This window comes from Humulus lupulus, chromosome 3 (assembly GCF_963169125.1).
Source record: "Humulus lupulus chromosome 3, drHumLupu1.1, whole genome shotgun sequence".
Classification (NCBI taxonomy): domain Eukaryota; kingdom Viridiplantae; phylum Streptophyta; class Magnoliopsida; order Rosales; family Cannabaceae; genus Humulus; species Humulus lupulus.
Window position 1 is genome coordinate 144073093 of NC_084795.1, and position 22554 is coordinate 144095646.

Here is a 22554-nt window from a genome sequence, read left to right on the forward strand (position 1 = left end):
TCCAAGATCTCAAAAGGTCCGATGAACCTAGGGCTTAGCTTGCCCTTCTTCCCAAACCTCCTCACCCCTCGCAATGGTGAAACTCGGAGAAATACGTGGTCCCCAACCTGGAACTCCACGTCCCTACGCTTGGGATCAGTGTAGCTCTTCTGTCTGCTCTGTGAGGCGAGCATCCTAGCTCGGATCTTCTCAATAGCTTCATTTTTCCTCTGAACCATATCCGGCCCCAAATACTTCCTCTCACCCATCTGATCCCAATGAATGGGTGATCTACACTTCCTCCCATATAACATCTCGTAGGGAGCCACTCCAATCGTTGATTGGTAACTATTTTTATATGAAAATTCAATCAACAGGAGATACTTACTCCATGACCCCTCAAAGTCGATCACACACGCTCTGAGTATATCCTCCAATACTTGAATCGTACTCTCAGACTATCCATCCACTACTACAAAATTGACATGGGATGATGGTTTTAAATCGTCGTATGGACTCTCATATGTCGGTTCTAATACCGTCGTCCCATGCAATGTCATGCCATGTAAAGCATAAAACGACAGTTGAAATAAAAGTGCCATCTCCTGTCGTACATGAGATGATGGGTCCTATACAAACGTTGTCTCTTGTGGTACATGAGACGAAAATTTATGTGCAAGTGTCATCCACTGTAATAAATGAGATGACAGTTCCTACTAAAGCATCATCATCCTGCAGTACATGAGATGACAATTTATGTGCAAGCATCATCCCCTGCAATACATAAGACGACAAGTTCGTGGAGACCGACGTCCCATGTAGAATATGAGAATTTTTTCATTTCCCTATTTTCAACCACTATATTCATTCATAATTTTTTGTGTAATTACAACATAGTTCAGACATAATCATTAGGCAGACAAAATCAATAGAACTCAGTATGTTCCAAATCTAAAAATTACAATATCAAAATATACACTTGGAATAACTATGTAAGTACTAACTAAATACTACAATTAGTATATTTTTTAATTCTGATTTCAAAAGTTACTCTAGCTATGACTCATCCGCTCAAGAAGCTTGGCTGCCCATTCATTTCGAGTTTCATTAATTTCTCCAAGTGTATATGTATTCTTTCCACCACACTACAAAATACAAAATAAAAAACTAAGTCAGAAATTAAATCCAATAGAATTGTAGTTCAATAATAATAAATACACTTACATTACTAGTTAGCCATCGCATTGGTGTCTCATTCAAGCAATAGTCCTTCATCATCCTTATGATATAAAAGCCGCATTCTACCGACGATGTTTGACGAGGGCAATTGACTATTTTTCACTTGTAATTTTTTTCACTCCTTCCTGTCTTTCACTTAATGTGTGAAGAGACACTATATATACATCAATATGAAGAGCATATTATAATTTTTTATTTCCATATCAAATAACCATATTATATTCTAAAATGAGTTTCAAATGTATTACTTGTTCATAAGGTCTTCAAATCATTTGGAGGAGATTTTCTAAGTGGATCAAGATAGTAACATGTATGGTCATCTGGATCAATGATCACTAACATCCAGTGACGTCTGCATTTAAACAAAGTTATTAAAATAAACATCATAAGGTATAAGTAAAATTAATATTAAATGAAAATTTTACTTACAAGAAATGGTATGGCATTAACAAAGTTTGACCCACTACTATGTTATTGATACGCTCTGAGATAATTTCAGCCCGATTATCCATATTTGTCCCAATTCTCGATGACCACGATGGCTCAATGAAACCAAAAAAGTGTGATATCTCTCTATCGCACAACTCGGAATATATTATACTACATACATGAAAGTTAATGATATTATAGTTATACTTAAAAAGAAACTAAAATATATAATGTTTATTAATTTAAAATTTACCTAATATAGAATGAAATGCAAGACGCACCAATTTCTTCCATAAGTCCAAAGTGTACTATATCCTCATGTGAGATATATAAGGTATATTGTTCGCCCATAATATTGGTCTCCATAAGAATGTCAATCATGAATCCTGGTTCTACGTACTTAACTGAACCTAGAAGTATCTTCAAAAACATGGGAAGTCTAGTGGAAACCTTGAAGATAATCGGCGACTTACTAGCCATACTTGATCCTGCCTCTTCTTGAGTAGTGGGAAGATGTTGTGGAGGATGTTTTAGGTCTTGTGTTGGCGAACAAGCTGCTGAAATCCTCTTTCTCTTTAGTCTCTTGGGTTCCTTCACAATTAACATAGAAAAGTTAGATAAAAAAATCACAAAATACATTCAATTTATTATCAATGCAAATGTCCGTCCAAAATTGATCTCTTCCTTTCATATATACATGTATAAATATATATAATATTCTTCATGGAGGGCTATAATTCTTTTAGTTGTAGTAGGTGAGAACCAATGTATTAAAAAAAGTAAATTTAGGAGTGTGAACATATATGGTTGTACATGGGAGGCATAACCACGCCAAGACCAAGAAATGGTCATTAAGAAAATAAAAATAAAAGCCAATTTATCACAGAATTGAACGTATTATATTTATATTTATCCATTGTCAATGCCATGGGAAAGAATTATAGATATTAATATTATACTTGTAATAATACATATATATGGGTTATGTATATAATGAGAAAGATATTTTGAAAATATCGCAAAAGAGAAGTTTCTAACATACTATTTTATTATATGTCTACAGCAGCATTTGCAATTTATAGGTTGTATTTCAACCAAAACCAATAATGTAAATATATAATTTAAGAGACTAATTAAGTATGCTATGTCAATTCCTTTGGCACATGGCTCCTTACCAGTACCACACCATATATTTCTTTGTCAAAATCCCCATCTATTACACAATTTACTCTCTCTCTCTCTCCATGAAATTAAACATTTATGGATCTTTCAAGATGAAAATTTTTACAGCACACTAAAAGTTACCTGTTCATGATCATAAGTAATGATTAGATGCGATGGCCAAGCAACATAACTATTGACCGCATGAACCACAAGATTCATCTCATCCCCAACTGAGACAGGTAGTTTTGCACTCCCATCTAGACATCTATCAACAACCATGCGATAGTTACCAGGTGCTAAATTTTTCCCATGTACATTGCCTTTCGTAGCCACCACCCGTCCAAGAGCCACAACATCACCACCTTGCCCAATGTATAATTTGCACTTAACATCTTTCTGCAATGATGTTATAGTTAGTATAAGTTAAATAATCATTTCTTACAAAATATAAGAGAATTTACCTTTAGTGGCTCAGGATAAATAGAAGGTGAAGGTGTAGGTGTAGGTGTCTCATACAAAGTACTAGTGTCAATAGGTGCCTCAACTCCTGGAGTAGTGTCCATCAGTACCTCAACTTCTGGAGTAGTGTCAATTGGTGCCTCAACATCTGGAGTAGTGTCCATCGGTGCCTCAACTTCTGGAGCAGTGTCAATTGGTGCCTCAACTTCTATTGTATTGACTCTAGAATGGCTGCCAAAGCTAGAATGGTTAGCTTGGATATGTGCCATCTTGGTTGATAATTCTTCAAGCTTAGACATGAACGATTCTTTCAACCTTTCAATCTCTTCCCTATGTCGTATGTTGGATTGTCGTTCGAACTCAATTTGTTTTTTCTGCAACCCTCTTAGACCCCCCCCCCCCCCCAACAGGCTTATGAAAGTAGTCTCTTTGTGTGACACCTCGACTCTGGCCTCGAACTCGACCGGGGTGCTCAGCAGTACCTAACACTTGTGTTAGGATGTCATTTGTTCCGACTTCAATCAGTTTGCCCTCTTTTCTTTGCTCAAGCATGTCTTCCTGTACAAAATTTAATCAATTATATGTTTGTTACTAAAATATAAAACAATTACCAAAAGTCATTTAACATTTTACAACTTACGATGGCCTCACCCTTGACCTTGTCACGCTCGGTGACATAGTTGCCAGAAGAATCTTTTCTGGCCTCCTTCCAGAGTATAGATCAATCTATTTGCTCTGTTGTGCCCCACTTAGCTTGCTGCATGTAATAGAATTAGGTCAATTTTAACATCAAATGAAGAAAACATAAAATCAGGCATAATACAGTATAGCTATGGCGTGAAGTCCTATGAGGGTATTGTAAATCAGCTTCCAATTCAGTATAGATATGGCGTGAAGTCCTATGAGGGTATTGTAAATGATTACGTCTTTCTTTTTATAATTTTATAAAATCTTGAAACTCTTTGGATGTCCTTCTCTTGAAAAATTATTTCCAATGTGTTTCTTCTATATGATAGCTTGGTGGAGGTTTATCGAGACCACGAGGGTTTGCTTCCAAAAGAGATGGGTCATTAAGGTAAGGGACTATAAGCTTCTTGTTCAAATTACATTTGAATTGTCTCCACTTATTACCCACTGAGCCAATAATATTTTTTTGCATATTCTCATCTAGGTGGAAAGCTAGCTGCAAATAGTTTAAGAAACTTTGTAAGCAAAAGAAAATATAAAACTCGTCAATTTATTTCAAAACATAGTAAAATGTCTTACATTGACATCCTTCCATAAGTTGTCCAATATAGATTTAGGAACTTCGCGCCAATTGTCAATGTTAATTGGCACCATACTTTTGGCTTGCATTCCTAAATAACATTGAAGCTCTCTGTTTGGGGTCCCAATCGATTGCCCCCTGCTATTGAACCTCAAATGGCGATTGATTCCTTTAATTTTATCTACTATGATCTTCGTCAGTCGCACTATGCCTCATGTCCGCTTATGTGTTTTCTTTTTATCTTCCGTGTTCTCTTTATTATTATCCTCCTCCTCGTGGTTAACATCCATGGAACCACCATCAGTCTGCTCATCGATGGAATCAACATCAGCTTGCTCATCATCACCCTCTAGGTACTCCTCAAGGTGCTCATCAAATGGGTCCATGATCCTGTCAACACATGAAACACAAATTATTAGAAAATGTAAAAATCAATTAAGTAAATTTTTAAGTAAAAGAAATATTAAGATCAACGAAGAAAATTTATAGTAAAAGATAATATTATATGTCATTCATAAAGATGAAATCTTACTATCCAAATTCCATCACCATCTTTTCGTACATATGGCCCAACAGTTGCTTCAACTCCCTCAAACTCAGGGATAAAACCACACTCTTTTTCTAAAGTTTGTAATTCACCAAAAGTCATGTTGTTGATCGTCATCATGCACTTTGTCTCTTGGTTGTGAAGCAAGCACTATTGACCATCTTGATGAAGTAGGATCCTCAACATAAAACACTTGTTTAGCATGACTTGCCATTATAAATGAGTCTTTTTTATGTCCTATTTTATTCAAATCAACTTTAATGAAACCTAACTTCTCTTTCTCCACACCGTTTTTGCTGTCTACCCAATCACACTTGAACATCGGCATCCTAAATTCACGATAATCAAGCTCCCATATTTCTTGAATGACACCATAAAATTTCATCTCACCATATATAGGGTTCTTTTCACGTACACTAGAGACTTGCAAGGTTTGAGCTACAATACTTACACCACTATTTTGGGTGACCCTAACATCATCATGAGCTTTAGTGTTGAACCTACAACCATTAATTATAAACACATCGTGCTTAATTTCCAATCAAGTCGGACTTAATGAAAGCCATCTCAAAGTTTCGGTAACTTCATGCAACTCATCAATCAACTCTTTCTGAATCTACATTAATGAATAATACCTTAATTACATTTTGCAAACAATCGTTAAAAATGGTTTATATTGGAGTTTTCATTTTAAAGTAAAACATCACCTTATCAAGAAACCAATGTCGAAAGGTACAATGATGCTCATCTTGAATCTGCTTTCTAGATTTTGTTCGATTTTCCTTATTTAGATATTGCAAATTTTCTCTGTATTGAATAATATTGTTACTACAACATAATAATCACTAAAAATATTTGTTTAAGTTAAAAAAATTAATTTAAATAATGTACTTACTCTATATAAGGTTGAACCTCAACTATATTCTCCAAGACATTTTGATGAGCAACCTCCCAATCTTCTTTTTCCATTAAAGTAGGTTTTCCATTGTTGATACCCTTATTTTATACAACTCCCTCTCTTGCCCTTATTGGAATTCCAATTGAGTCAACATTGACCATATACTCAGAACAGAATTCAACTACTTCTTCAGCTATATAAGATTCAACTATACAACCCTCTGGACGACTTCGATTTCGCACATAACCCTTGTAAACTTTCATCAACCTCTCGAAAGGGTACATCCATCGAAAACAAACCGGCCCACACAAGGTAACTTCTCTAACTAGATGAACTGCCAAATGAACCATTATATCAAAGAAAGATGGAGGAAAATATTGTTCGAAAAAGCACAAAGTCTTCACAATTTCCAACTGAATAACCTCCAACTTTGATACGTCAATAACTTTAGAGCAAAGGGCATTAAAGAAGAAACACATTCTGGTTATAGCATTTCTCACGGGGTTTTCTAATAAGCCTTGAATAGCTATTGGAAGCATTTGTTGCATTAACACATGACAGTCATGAGACTTTAGACCCTGTAGTCTACAATCTTTCAAGGAAACCAAATTTCGAATATTTGATGAAAAACCATCTGGCACCTTAATCTTTGCCAATGTTTCACAAAATTGGTGTTTCTCATCTTTTTTTAATGTGTAACATGCTGGAGGTAAATATGTTCGATTCTCTTCTACTTTAGGAGCCAGCTCTTTTTTCGATTCAGACATTAGAACGGGATCACGACGAGCAGATATACTATCTTTAGTTTTTCTAGGAATATTGAGTAAAGTTCCTATCAAACTATCACATATGTTTTTCTCAATATGCATGACATCAAGATTGTGTCTGACTAACAAATGTCTCCAATACTCCAATTCAAAAAAAATTGATTTCTTTTTTCCAACGTGTATTATTCACAGAATCATCATTGCTCACTTGATGTTTCTTGCTACGTTTTCATTTCTTACTCATCTTACTTTTACCCTTTGATTTGACCCTACTTTCAATGTCTTCACATTCTTCAGTATTTATGACTGGTTTTCCGAATCTATTATTTATCAAACGAATCTCTTCATAAATCTCTGCACCAGTCATTATTGGTGGAGGTCCTCGTAGTTCTTGCTTACCATTAAAGGCTTTCATTTGATTACAAAGATAATGCTCTGCAGGTAGAAACCTTCTATGCCCCATGTACAAGTCTTTTTACAAAACTTCAATCTTGTTGCACTTGTTTGTTCCCCACATATTGGACATCCTTTATAACCCTTAACATAACACCCCGACAAGTTTCCATAAGCTGGAAAATCATTAATTGTCCATAAAAGTAACCCTCTCAGTATAAAACTTTCTTTACTAAAAGAATCATAACAATCCACTCCATCCCACAACAACTTTAAATCATCTATCAACGGTGCCAAATAGACGTCTACATCATTTCCAGGTTGTTTACTTCCTAAAATTAACAAAGTCAGCATTGTGAATCTTCTTTTCATGCAAAGGTGAGGAGGGAGGTTGTAAATACATAATATCACTGGCCAGCAACTGTAAGACGAGCTCATACTGCTAAATGGATTGATGCCATCAACTAAAAGACCAAGCCGAAGATTCCTAGGATCCTTTTTTATTACAGGCCATTTCTCATCGATAGTTTCCCAAGCTAATGAATATGCTGGATGTCGTAGTTTATCATCTTTGATCCTTCCATCCTCATGCCATCTTAAACTTTTAGCATGTTCTAGATTCCGAAACAAACGTATAAATCTTGGTATCGGTGGCAAATACCATAATACTTTAGCGGGAATCCTTTTCTTACCTTCTTTACCTCTCTTCCATCTCGATGTCTTGCACGTAGGGCACTCGGTTGCATTTTCTAAATTGTTGCGGTATAAAACACAATCATTAGGACAGGCATGTATCTTTTTATAATCCATTCCTAAAGTGCACAGAGTTTTTTTCGCCTCATAGAGGGAAGAAGGCATCTCATTGTCTTTTGGTAAAATCTCCTTCACCAAATCAAGCAACTTTGTGAAACTTATGTCACTCCAACCACTACCAGCTTTTAAATTGTATAATTTTACCAAAACAACCAACTTTGACATAGGTGACCCTGGAAAAATTGGTTTCTCTGCATCTCCTAAGAACTTTACAAATTCTTCTGGCCTATCCACAAATCGATCATCTGCATCTCTCACCATCTCTATAGGGTCATCAAACACTTGAGCAAATTATTTATTTTCATTGTGTACTGTGGGGGTAGGCTCAACTTGTTCTCCATGCCATATCCACTTAACATAAGTTTTGTCAATTCCATTGAAATACAAATTATTTTTTATTTCCTTTATATCTATTTTTTTCAAATTAGAACACTTTTGACATGGACAATGAACTCTCTTAGGATCCACTGTATTTTTCAAGGCTATTTCAATAAAACTCTCAACTCCATCTTCATATTCTTTTGATAACCTATCTTTCGCCATCCAACTCCTACTCATTTTTTGAAAATTTGGGCGAAACCTCTTCTATAAGTTTGACTAAAACCTTCTTACACACATAAAATTCCCAGGACACATGTTCAATTACAACATATCATCATAATGATCATCAACTAATTTAATAATTAGGCATCATCTCCCCTATACATATTTTATAAAAACTTCCTGCACACGGAAAATTCCCAGAACAATACATAATATAATCAAGTATTAAAAGTAAAATTCCCAAAACCATACATAATGTGCACCTTAGATAAAATCAAAGTAAATTCATAGTTTAGTAAACTTACCAAAATAATGCTAGTTTTATTCTTCTATGCCCAAACCAATCTTCAATACAAGTTTTTGTCTCAACCTCACTATACTAAACATGAACCATAAATTAGATGTTACAAATAATTCAACTATATAAGTCATTTTATGTATAACTAAAATAGATATTTTATAAACACTTCCACCCATTGTAGAAAAAAAATTACAATTAAAAAAAGAAAGTATGTTACAACAGTCATACAATTTATCCATCATTAAAACCATGTCTTATCACATAAAACTGTTGTTTTGAATGTGCTAAAATAAAGAAATTACTGCAACAATATACTTGTAGTATTACATTAATTAATAGACAAGTGCTTCAATATGTTTTTTATAATAAATTATATAACCCTTCTTTTGTACTAATAAAACAGTATTATTGTACACTTTATAATAACACATTTTCTACATTCTATAAAAATAGTTTGCATAACACAATTTTATGCTTATAAGAGTTTGAATTATTATAATATATTAGTTTTGATAACACTTATAATTTTTCTTTATTGTAGTATCATTAAAGCAGTAAGCATCTACACAACATAATGCTATAACAAGCACAAACAGAGCCAAAAATACCAGTTTGATATCATCAAATAACTAACTTAGATTTTCCATTAAAATAACAATAAACTTAGGTTCACAAGAACATGTTAACTCGTCTTCCAAAATAATAATACCAAATGAAAATAAGAAATACAATTTTTAGATATAAAATCTCTCCTCCATACATATAATCCAAACTCTCTCAGATAAAATGGTTGAAACATGGATTAATGCATTAAGAATCTTTTGAACATGGAATTGACCTCATTTCTTGAATGTCTAAGAAACAAAAAGAGAAATCACATCAAGTGAGCTAGTGAATAATTAACAGTTTTTCTTAGAACAATAACTAAAGGTCACAGAAATGTAACATAGAACCTGCCAGATTAATAATGTAGCAATGAGAAGAAAGAAAATGTAAATACATATGGTAATGGTAATCATATTAATCTACTGACAACCATTAAAAATTCTAGGAAAATTTAAGTAAAACAACTTTTAGAGGCAAGGAAAGTCAGAACACTAAACCAATTCTCATTCTCTTACTTTTTTATATGGTACTCACTTCTAATCTAATTTTAGTCTCTTAAAGATGCCATTGCAAAAGGATATTCATGCATATACAAACCTGAGGTAGTAGCAGAGGAGACGAAACTCATTCATTGAATTAACTATAGTAGCTATCATGACAAAAAACAAAGTACATTACAACCAAACCAAATAAAGTAACACATAACAAAAGGCATCAAAGATAGCAAATAGAAAAAATAGAAAAAGAAAAAAGGAAAATGTCCATCATAAAAAATCAGCTAAACTTCATTTGTTGTTCAAAGGAATACCATGTGAAAGTATATTTTTTTCTAACTCAATATGATGTGGTTTCAATTAGTTTTGCATCAAGAAATAACAGTAGGAAAAAGAAAGATGATTTATATGTAAAAATTGGCCTATAAAACAAATTTAGTTTACTCATACAAAGCCTTACAATTTTATTCAATCAAGTTATTCACAATCACATGGCTTGAAAAAGATAAAAGAAAAAATAAACAAAACCCTCTGACCTTTTCATCAGAGCAAATTAAGGACATAAATCCAGATTAATCATGAATGTGTCAAAGTTAAGAAGAAAAAAAGGTGTAAGAAAATCAAACAAACAAGAAACAAGAAAACAAACAAACAATAAATTTCTTTTTAGTTTTCAAGAGACTTGGAAAGATGCAAACCAAATAAACTGCCATGTAAAAGTCACCCTCGAACTTATTCTTCTCAGAAGAGAACAAGATAAAAAAACCAAAGAAGTTGCTTGCACGTCAAATAGTTTTTGACATTTTGTGTTTCTAGAATTCTATAATGGCTTCAATCACAATTCACAAATAAAATATTTTCCCATGAAGAAAAAAGAAAAAGGGTGATCAAATCTTTATTCTTACACTTTGTTTTAAACCTCATGACTTACTCATATCAATGAACAATAATATTATTATAACCCACAAATAAAAATGAATGAATACCCCACATGTTCCTTCCATTAAATTCTCTGTAATATTTTAATCAAAGATGTAAATTTTGGAAACCAGCTAGGAAGTACAGTCAATACAAAAATGGAGAATTAAAGTAAAAACAATAATGGAGTAGTACCTCTTCATTATTACGGATTACAATAGAGAAGCAACATTGGAAACAACAGGACAAAACAAAAGTGTGTTTACCTTTGGATTAAAGCCGTATTGATAACCTTATGTTGTTCAATTACAAATGAATATCCTTCTTGCTAATGTATGCTTCATATAAACACATATTCACACTTGAAAAAAGAAAATGGCAAGGGCTTGAATAACCATGAAGTAAGAAAGTACATAATTTGAACTGCTATGGAAAATGAAAGGTGGTAATGATCATTGGGAAAATGTTGCAAAAGGAATAAAGGTTGTCTCTATGGTCTATAATCATGAGCTAAAAACAAATGCCTTAAAATCCAAAAAGAACAAGATTGTCTCTCTTATTGTATCAGCTTTGATCCCTTTGCTCTGAATTTTTGAAAAAAACATTTGTTCCAAAACAGTGAAGAAAAAAATCAATCTTGGTGTTGTCAAGACAACTCTCAACTGTAATGACACCTTGAACACCCAAAAATAATTCCTACACAATATCAAGATCCTGTAATGACGCCTTAGCACCAATAATAAACATTTATGCACTCAAACTCAGTACAAACAATGAAACAAACAACTGGTATGCACAGGAAAGAATTAAGAACAACAACTCTTCAAACAAGTACTTTAAAACTCAACAAGAACCAACACTTCAATCTTTTATGTACACATAAAACTCTCGGTTGCAGAGTGATTCTCTTAATTAAAAATAATTCCAACACAAAAAAATACAATGACTATATTTAAAGTATTTTCTCCATATTAAATTGAATCTAAAAAAAAAATTACCTCATAAACAATTGGAGGTCTGCCTAGTTTACCCCATGGTGGCCTAGTTCTTGCGTCGGCGGGGTCGCCTGGTTCTTGCCGAGGCTGAGTGTGAAAGAGAGTAGCTCGACATTATGGAGAGAAAGACGAGAGCTGAGTTCTTGCAGAGGCTGAGTGAGAGAACGAATCGAGAGGGCTGAGTGTGAGAGAGAATAGATCGAGCGCGTGAGCAGGTGAGCGTGAGAGAAAAACGATTGAGAGGCTGATTTTGAGTGAGTTTCAGAGTAGCCAACTGGTAGAATAAAAAGATTAGGGATTTTTCTTGTTTTGTTAATTTCAATTGGGGCTAAGTGGCTATGTATTTCAATCTCATTTGTTTTATAATACACGATTAATTTATGTCACTCATTACTTTCAAATAAAAAATTATGTCACATATTAAACATGCAAACATTTTTTTTTCTTTTTTAAGGAATAATCTTTTTTGTTACAAGTGGATTAAATTTTTTTTATATATAAATTATTTTTAGTTTAAAAAATAATAAGAAACATATGCATGAGTAGCATATCTTAATATTAGACATATAATGATTTTATTTGATTTAAGTTTTAAGTATTATTAATATAATATAATTAATTAAAAGTATAATATTATATATAAAAATTTAACAACTAATTAAAGTATTAATAGATATGTCTAGACAATATTTTTTATAAATATTAAAATATATACGTGATCCAATAATATTAAATATATTAATACCCTTTTAAAAAAAAAAGGCTTATTAGGAGTTTTCTCCGGACTATTACGACTACCAAATCGTGCCTCCTGAATTTTTTGGCCTGTTAAAAATTCTCCCTGAACTATTCATGTTATTGAAATGCGGGACTTCCGTCCAATTTTGCTAACAGAATAGTGATATGGCGACACTGGAGTGCTGATGTGGATTGCTACGTGTATAATTTAAAAAATAGATAGGCTTCTACCCCCCAAACTATTACAGTTACCAAATTATCCCCATCGAATTCAAAAATTTAAAATTTTAAAAATATTTTGAATATTTAAAAGAAAATATTAAAAACATTAAACTAAAAAATCATTTTTTTTAAATTAAATCATACAAAATAAAAACTTAAGGTGACATAGGCGACACCAAAGTTGAATGTCGCAAGGGACCCGTATGAGCCCAGTCTGTCGACGATGTCACTACCCTCATTCTAACGCATGTCCAACACCCAAGTCAATTTTTTGTCACCATCAATTTTTTTTTTAATTTTAATGATTTTTTTCATTTTTTTAATATTCAAAAGATTGTTTAATTGTAAATTTTTAAAAATCAGGGGGCACAATTTAGTAATGGTAATAGTTCGGGGGCAAGAATCCTATTTATTATTTATATTATAAACGAAGCATTGACGTGGCAATACCACATCGGCCACCAAACTACCACATCACCATTCCATTAGCGAAATTGGAAGGAAGCCCCACATTTCAGTAACGTGAATAATTAAGGGGGGATTTTTAACCAATTAAAAAATTCGGGGGGCACGATTTGGATTAGTAATAGTTCGGGGGAAAAAATCTCAACAAGCCTTAAAAAATAATAATAATAAGACGACGCACATAAGACAACAGTCTAAGTAGAACTATCTAATTGTGTTAAAAATAAACACGTGACGACATTCTTCTAAGAACTGTTGTCTAATGTAAGTTTTGTTGTGCATGGCATGACGGTTCTAGAGAGTCAGTCGTCGTATGTTTATTTTTAACATAAGAAGACAGGTCTACTAAAATCGTCGTCTCGTGTGTGTCATCTAAGTACAGTTTTGTAGTAGTGATCAGTCTGAGGATGAAAGGTTGTGTTGAACTTCAACTGAGTTCCCATAGTCTTCTACAAACTACCCCAAAACTTGGAGGTAAAGATAGGATCCTGGTCTGACACTATAGACTTAGGAACCCCATGGAGATGTATGATCTCCCTCACATACAACTCTGCATACTAATCCATAGTATATGTCGACCTCACTGGAAGAAAATGGGCTGACTTGGTGTATCTTTCCACTATCACCCACACCGAGTCATGAAGCCCTATTGTTCTGGGTAAACCTCCCACAAAATCCATCGTAATATCCTCCCATTTCCACTCGGGAATACCCAAAGGTTGAAGTAACCCCGCCGGTCACTGATGCTCAGCTTTCACCTGCTGACAGGTTAAACATCTGGCTACATACTCCACCACATCCTTCTTCATCCCGGGCAACAAATATAATGTCTGTATATCCTGGAACATCTTCGTGGTACCCGGATGAAGTGAGTACGGCGTCATATGTGACTCATCCAATATCTCTCATCTGATCCCCTCATCAGCTGGAACACAAATCCGTCCCTGATACCGAAGCAAACCAACCTCAGAAATAGAATAGTCCTTAGCTACTCCCGCTAAGACATTCTCTCTAACCTTTTGTAACTGAGCGTCTACCAATTGACCTTCTTTAATCCGCTCTAGCAGAGTCGACTGTAGAGTAATATTGGCTAATCGGCGTACCACCAATTCTATCTACGCCCTGACCATTTCATCAGCGAACTCTCTCGAGATCTGGGTTGAACTATATAACTGACCTGGGCCTCTCCGGCTCAATGCATCCGCCACTACATTGGCTTTCCCCGGATGGTAAAGAATATCACAATCATAGTCTTTCACCAACTCTAGCCAACGTCTCTGCCTCATGTTCAGGTCCTTCTGTGTGAAGAAATACTTCAGACTCTTGTGATCGGTGTATATATCGCACTTCTCCCCATATAGATAATGCCGCCAAACCTTCAGTGCGAATAGCACCGCTGCTAACTCCAAATCATGGGTAGGATACCGCTGCTCATACTCCTTCAGCTGTCGTGATGCATAAGCTATGACCTTCTCGTTCTGCATCAACACACAGCCTAACCCAACCTTGACGCATCACAGTAGACAAAAAACTTCCCTTCCCCCGAAGGAAGACTCAACACAGGTGTAGTAATAAGTCGTCGCTTCAATTCTTGGAAATTTTTCTCACACTTGTCCAGCCAGATAAACTTCAAATTCTTTCGTGTCAATTCTATCATTGGTGCCGCTATCTTCGAGAAGCCTTCCATAAACTGTCTGTAGTAACCCGCTAGACCAAGAAAACTCCGCACCTCCGAGGCGTTCGTTGGCCTCGGCCAATCCCTAACTGCCTCCACCTTAGATGGATCCACCTTAATCCCATCAGCACCAACAATATGTCCAAGGAATGTCACTTCTAGTAGCCAAAATTCACATTTCTTAAACTTGGCGTACAACTGGCGCTCCCTCAACCTCTGTAGAACCTGTCGGAGATGAAATTCGTGCTCTGCCTTTGGACTAGAGTACACTAAGATGTCGTCGATGATGACAATAACGAACTGATCCAGAAAGTTCTTGAACACCCTGTTCTTTAGATCCATCAAGGTTGCTGGGGCATTGGTCAAACCAAACGACATGACTAAAAACTCATAATGCCCATACCTCATCTGAAAGGCCATCTTCGGTATGTTCTCGTTGTTGATCCTCAGCTGGTGATAACCAGATCGAAGATCAATCTTGGAGAACACCGTCTTACCCTGCAGCTGATCGAACAAGTCATCAATCCTTGGTAGGGGATACTTATTCTTGACAGTCAACTTGTTCAATTCCCAGTAGTCTATACACATCCTCAATGTCTCGTCCTTCTTCTTCAGAAACAAAACTGGAGCACCCCATGGTGATTAACTAGGCCTGATGAACCCCAAATTCAGAAGCTCCTGTAACTGTATCTTCAATTCCTTCAGTTCTGCCGGTGCCATTCTATATGGTGCCCTCGACACTGGCTTTTTCCCTGGCGCCAACTCAATAACAAACTGGATCTCCCTAGGCGGTGGCAACCCAGGTAAGTCCTCAGGAAACACATCCAAGAACTTGCAAACCAATCTGGTCTCCTCCAGTCTTGTTGGCGAAACCCTAGTGGTATCCACCACACTAGCCAGAAAACCTATACATCCTCCTTGTAACAGATCTCTGGCTCTCAGCGCTGATATCATGGGTATGCGGGGTCCATGCACCGCTCCCACAAAAATAAAGGGATCCTCGCCCTCTGGCTCAAAGGTCACCATCTTTTTCCTGCAATCAATAGTACCTCCATATCTAACCAGCCAATCCATACCTGAAATCATATCAAAGTCCTTCATACTCAACTCAATCAAGTCTACTGACAACTCCCTACCATCAACCATCACTGGCAGTGCTATGATCCACCTCCTAGAAACTACCAGTTCTCCTGTAGGAAAAATAGTCCCAAACCCCAAAGTATAATACTCACTAGGTCTACACAGTCTATCAATTACCTTACTAGAAACAAATGAATGTGTAGCACCAGAGTCAATCAATACAGTAAAAGGAGAGCCAGTGCTAGAAAGCTGACATGTCACTACCGAGGGACTAGCCTCGGCCTCCGCCTACGGTAGGGTGAACACTCGAGCTGGAGTCAAGCTGTCCACCTTCCCTGCATCTCCTTTCTTCACTGCTGGGTAGTCATTCTTGAGTTGTCCCACCACCCCGCACACATAACAGGCCTTAGCTCGAAATTCGCCCGGATGGCGTCTTCTGTACCTCGTGCACTCAGGATAGGTTCTCCATGTATCACCGCCTCCCTGATGGCCACCCTGAGTACCCCGCTCTTTCCTATCAGGACCAGGAGCGGTCAAAGCATCAGGGGTCTTTCTCTTCAGATCACTGGGGCCTCAGCCCCTACCAGACCCAGAATATGGAGGCATCGCCCTGCGGCCTTCCCACCTTGCTGCACTCTCCCTCCATATCTTGTTCTCTGCTTCCTCAGCGTTAAGAGCCTTCTCTACAGCCTGGGCATATGTTGTCCCCCCAAGAACTGTTGTAATCCTCACATCTCGGGCTATCATAGCATTAATCCCTTTGATAAATCTGTCTTGCCTATCTGCATCAGTAGGCACAAGATCTGGTGCGAACTTCGCAAGTCTGTCAAACTTCAGGGCATATTCTGTAACTGTCATGCTGCCCTGAACCAACCCCACAAACACATTTACATTTGCTACCCTGATGGCAACATTATAGTACTTCTGAATAAATAGGTCCTTGAATCCTTCCCAACTCAATGTAGTAACATCTCTGGTCTGTGATGCCACTTCCCACCAGATACGAGCATCCTCTCTCAGCATATATGTGGCACAGGCCACTCTGTCATGTCCCTCTACCCTCATGAAATTCAGGATAGTAGTAATAATGATCATCCACTGTTCGACCTTCAGTGGATCAGGTCCTCCCTCAAAAATTGGGGGCTGCTGTTTCCTGAACTGCTTATACAACGACTCCCATCTGTTCCCAACCTCTACCGGCTGTACAACTGGTACCACTGCAGGTGGCATAATAGGAGCAGCACTCCCTGATGGAGCCTACTATCGCAGAATTCGAATCTGCTCATCCTGGCTCTGTAGTCGTGCTTGCATGTCTGCCATAAGTTGCTGCCAATTCTCAGGGACAGGCAGAGGGGTCTGGCCCTGGCCATCATCTCTAGTCTCAGACCTGGTGCTGGCTAGTCGCATAGATTTTCTTAGACGCATAGTTATCAAGTTAATCTGCAATTAACGACTTGGCAGTCAGACTATGATGACAGGGTAATAATCCTTTCATGATCCACCACTGGGACTCAAACATTCACAAACAATCAAGATATAACACTTTATCCAAGTATCCATATATATGTCCATTCACATGCATAGCAATGCTAGTAAGCATGCCTGAATATCATCACACAACAGTCAAGGGCCAGGCCCTATCAGTATCTCATGCTCCCTATTGATCAAGCAAATAGCAACAGTCATATTCCATTCTAATCATTTAAACATATAATCATGTATACACAATTACCAAACCCTGAGTTGAGCTTGTCATTAATGGCGAATGTACATGTCCAACCAGTCTTCAGGAACCCTTAAACCTAGGACGCTCTAATACCAAGTTGTAACGCCCTAGATAGCCAAAACTGTTACACTGTGTGTTTACAAATGTGCAAGACTTGCTAATAAAGTCATTTTGTTATAAATGTGTTACAGAAACTACAGTTGAACTAGGGTTAAAAGATTTTGGTCTCAAAAGTTTCATTTTTTATAATCAAACATTTTTACATGGGATCCCAAAAGTAGTAGCGTTAAAAGACACTTTACAAAATTTCAGGATAAAAGTACAGTTACTAGCCACTCTAAGGGTAAAACAGACAATTAGGCTTTTCTCGTCCTGTACCACTCCTCGGCCGTGGCGGCCGATTAGCTAACTATGTATATTCATCCCCAAAGCTCTCAATCTCAAGACTGGCCCACTTTGCCCTTACCTTTACCTACACCACATAGCACCCGTGAGCCAAGGCCCAGCAAGAAACCAGATAACAGAGCATAATCATTAAGCAATCAAGTTGCAAATCAGCAATCAAGCAACTCATAATGCATAGCCATAAACCCAACAATCCATAGGGTTCATATAAATAGATATTCAGCATACCAAACTCATCGTTAAACATTTATAACCAATTCAAATAATAAACAGGGTCGACGCCCTTAGGTCGCACCCCTTTTTTACCCCACTGACTTCGGCCCGCTTAAACCGAGCTCAGTGAATATTAAGCTGTCCATAGCTACCAGTGGCCGAGCCGCGCCCTGTGCGCAAATATTGATTCTGGCACTCTTAGGCCGTTTATCACATGTCCCATGGCATAATACCATCTATGACACAATTCATGTATAGGGAGCTCTTAGTCCCATCATCAACACATAACCGGGTGCAGCTTCTTACCTTTAGATTTCGATAGCTTTGTTCAGCTCAACCCTTAAGCACGATCCCGTCCGACCCCTAGCATACACCTAGTCACAGTCACAAGTTAGAACCATACCAAACTTCAACTCCAAAACCTAGCCTCGGGACCAATCCCAAGCCCTCGGGAAGCTCTAATTCCACCAAATGGGGTGGTGGAATCAAACCCCGAGCCCCTAGGCAAAAACCCTAGGAAATAACCCAAAAATCCCCTTCTGGGAACAGGGTAGCGCTACAGCACCCTAAAGTGGATGCTACAGCGCTACAAACAAAGCCAAAAATGCCCCAAGCACCCAAGCCTAGCGTTGTAGCACCCTAAGGCTAGCGCTACAGCACTAGTCACAGCCAGACAACACCCTGTTTTCAACTCTTCGAACTTCCTCAATCCAAAACCCTCCAAAATCCTTCCAAACCTCAACCAAACTCCAAAACAAGCCTACCAACATCTATATCTCACCCCATATGACCCAACCATACAAAACTCAATCACATGCACCCCAAAATAAAGAAATCACCATTGTTGAGCTTAAAGCTCAAAACTCAGCAGTGCAACAGAAATCTCAAGACTTAAAGCTAGAACTTCTTACCTTTAATGGATGAATTCGACCTAGGTTATCTTCCACACTTCCTTAGCCTTCACCTCATCAAATCCTTAGGCTTAATTCCATAGAATTCCCACAGAAACTTAGCTTAGATACCAGTTCAACACCAAAAACCAAGAACTGAATAACAACCTCAAAACCTTACCTCAAATGGATGAACAACCACTGCCAATTCCTCAAGACAAATCAAGAACCCTAGTGTTGAGCCTTAGCCTAAACCTTCTCTGAAGTTTAGTTCCAAATTCCTTTAAGAAATGGGGAAGAAGTCCTAAACCGATAGAGAGAAAGGAGGACCTCTGCTTTTCCTTCTTTCTTTTTTTTTTTTCTTTTCCTTTGTCTCAATCCTTCTTTCAGACCTCTACTACCTTCTACACATTCCACTAAGACAATAAAGCAAAATAATACTTATCTCTACTTTTAACTCAAATGACCAATTTGCCCTCCCATAAATCCTAAGCCATTAAATCATTCTAAGGGCATTTTGGTCATTACACCCAATTCCCGCTAATTCCTCGAATGTCTCTAATATTTACCGCTTACTTCTTGACACCTAACTAATCACCAATTATATTCCTCAATATCAAAATAGACTTCAATATATTTCCTAAATTCCCAGAAATACCCCTAGGCTCGCCCCGAGCCGAGTATAAATCTCCGTTGTGACTTTTTCGCTAAACTGCTCACTAGGATCTCCTCGAGTCACAAGCTACAAATATATCCACATAATAATGCGGTCTCAACAATTTATCACAGTTATTTACATTTATGCCCTCAATTGGCCAAAATTACGAATATGCCCTTCTAGCCTATCAGGGCCTACATGCATACTAATACACATAGTCATGCATCACAGATATCCAAGTAATCATAAAACATGCTTTTAATCATTTAAATCACATGTAATAAGTGTTCTTCAATTGAGTCAGTGCTTCTTCAATTTCTGGTTTATGCTCTTCATGCTCGAATGGTTGGGGTATAATATTAGGAACTTAGAATGATGGAGGATATTGGTGACTCCAACCTTGTAGTGAAGGATCCCAATACCAATTTTAATCAAAATCTGCAATATCATTCAACAACTCCATTATATCTTTATGACATCTTCTTAATAAATATTCACCAGTTACCTCTGCTCCATAGTTTACCCAATATCTTGTTGCATCCTCTAATACATTGTAAAAGAAAAGTATAAGACACCCCCTTGAGAAATTGTGATGACATCCCTCCACCAATTCATTAAATCTTCTCCAAGCGGAGTAAAATGGCTCTGCATGTTGTTGGGAAAACCCACAATATAATCTTGATGGAACTTTTTTTTTACCTCGCAAATCAAACAAAGTAAAGAAACATAAGTTAACTAATAAAAATAAACATAAAACTAAGTTAAAATAAAAATAAACTATATTGATATTAATAATAAAATCCCCGGCAACGGCGCCAAAAACTTGATCGGTAAATTATGTACGCAAGTGCACGCAATCGTAAACAAGTAATAAATTAGTAAGTAGAGTATCGTTCCCACGAGAACTGTCACTAATTACCAAAAATTAATCTTTATTTCTAATTGATTGACATAATAAATTCCGAATTTATAAAACTAAAACACTAAAACAATAAAATAGAACAATAGAGAACTCAATACTAAATATTAATTAAGGATTAGGATTGTGATAGCATATTACAATTGTAAATTATATTATTACTAGGACTTATAATTCTCTACAATAAGAAATATCCTACATCTTTGTGGTAAACTAACATATTGCAGACATTAAACACGTAATCCCTACGCTACACAAATCATACAGGTACTCTCGTCCAATATAAATCTATGATTATTTGACTATAGCATATTTATCCTTCACTTCGCATATCTCAGGTTAAAATCATATAGATCATGCAAATGGTGATCAAATATTCACAAGCATTAAACACAAGTCAAACAATTCACAATATTGATAGGAAATTCATAAAATCTACCCTAAATAATCATAAGGTTTCAAGAAGAATCCATTAACACCCTAAAAAAAACTAGTTCATGGAAAAGAATAGAAAAAGAAGAAAGAGAGAAAGAGAAGAGAGAGATCTAAAATTATCTAAAACATTCTATTTATAGTGATAAGATTGTGAAAATATTTTTAAGATGTTTCCACTTGTTACTTCATAATGCTCCAAAATATCTTCATTTGAATTTCAAATCTCATAACTCAATCTTGTGTAATCTTTTAGACAAATATCACCAAGTAAACGTCTGAATTTGACTTTTCTTGTGAAACAAACTTTCGTAGGTCATTGAATAAGCTTTCCAACGTCACCAAGAACATATAAATCGGATATGTGAGTAAGGAGATATTGTCAAAATACCGAAAATTTCTAAGCTTCAAAATATCTCAGATTTTTCCAACAATTTAAGCTTGAATACTCCTTTATCTTCTCCAATCAATTCAAATATATATCTTATATTATTTTTCTCTTGATTGAAGATAATATTTCAAATAAGTTTTGAAATATTTCTCAAATATTCATTTAACAAATGACAACCTAAAAAATACAAGGAAACATAAAAAGAACTAAAAATATAAAATAATAATAATAATAAAACTAAAAAAACTAAGACTAAAAAGTATTAAAAATCTATCCTATCACAATACATAACTTTCATGTTCATCAAATGGACATCAAAATAGCATTCTTAAATGGTAACCTCGATGAGGAGGTTTACATGGAACAACCGAAAGGATTTGTTCTAAAGGGAAATGATTATAAGGTATGTAGAATTGTTAAATCATTATATGGTTTAAAACAAGCACCTAAACAATAGCATGAGAAGTTTGATGAAGTCATTGTCTCGAATTGGTTTAGACACAATATCACGGACAAGTGCTTATACTTTAAGACTATTGATGACTATGTCATTCTAGTGTGTCTATATGTTGATATTAAGTAATGACATGAAAGGCATAATAGAAATAAAGAGTTTTCTATCTTTTACTTTCAAGATGAAAGACCTTGAAGAGGTTGATACCATAGTAGGTATCAAAGTTAGAAGAAATGAGAATGAACATGTCTTAGGTCAAGCTAACTATGTTGAGAAGATGATTGACAAATTCGTTCATCTTAATATCAAAGAGGCAAACACACCCTTTAATTCAAGTCAAAAACTTGAAAAGAATGAAGGCAGAGCAATGACTCAATTAAAGTACGCAAGTGCAATAAGGAGTTTAATGTATGTCACACATTGTACAATAACAGGTATTGCACTTGCAGTTTAGTAAACTAAGTAGGTTTAATA

The 22554-nt window shown here is 36.1% G+C and overlaps 3 protein-coding genes and 2 long non-coding RNA genes across 5 annotated transcripts; all 5 read right to left on the reverse strand.

Moving 5' to 3' along the window:
• Positions 1–1470: 1470 nt before the first annotated feature.
• LOC133825118 (uncharacterized) lies at positions 1471–2204 on the reverse strand. Its single transcript, XM_062258106.1, has 3 exons — positions 1901–2204; positions 1648–1818; positions 1471–1570 (listed from the first exon to the last, which is right to left on the reverse strand). The coding sequence occupies exons 1-3, from the start codon at positions 2125–2127 to the stop codon at positions 1471–1473; spliced, it is 498 nt and encodes a 165-aa protein (XP_062114090.1). The 5' UTR covers positions 2128–2204.
• Positions 2205–2892: 688 nt separating this feature from the next.
• Positions 2893–3780, reverse strand: LOC133821391 (uncharacterized). Its single transcript, XM_062253715.1, has 2 exons — positions 3273–3780; positions 2893–3207 (listed from the first exon to the last, which is right to left on the reverse strand). Exons 1-2 carry the CDS (start codon positions 3567–3569, stop codon positions 2932–2934), a joined length of 573 nt encoding a protein of 190 aa, XP_062109699.1. The 5' UTR covers positions 3570–3780; the 3' UTR covers positions 2893–2931.
• Positions 3781–4241: 461 nt separating this feature from the next.
• Positions 4242–5174, reverse strand: LOC133821393 (uncharacterized). Its single transcript, XR_009887534.1, has 3 exons — positions 5070–5174; positions 4537–4927; positions 4242–4453 (listed from the first exon to the last, which is right to left on the reverse strand). It is a non-coding gene; the product is annotated as an uncharacterized LOC133821393 (long non-coding RNA).
• A 912-nt stretch (positions 5175–6086) lies between these two features.
• On the reverse strand, positions 6087–8216 carry LOC133825119 (uncharacterized). The gene is made up of 4 exons (XM_062258107.1): positions 7583–8216; positions 7199–7474; positions 6990–7157; positions 6087–6871 (listed from the first exon to the last, which is right to left on the reverse strand). The coding sequence occupies exons 1-4, from the start codon at positions 8214–8216 to the stop codon at positions 6087–6089; spliced, it is 1863 nt and encodes a 620-aa protein (XP_062114091.1).
• A 1209-nt stretch (positions 8217–9425) lies between these two features.
• Positions 9426–10056, reverse strand: LOC133821394 (uncharacterized). The gene is made up of 2 exons (XR_009887535.1): positions 10003–10056; positions 9426–9653 (listed from the first exon to the last, which is right to left on the reverse strand). It is a non-coding gene; the product is annotated as an uncharacterized LOC133821394 (long non-coding RNA).
• Between the last annotated feature and the right edge of the window lie 12498 nt (positions 10057–22554).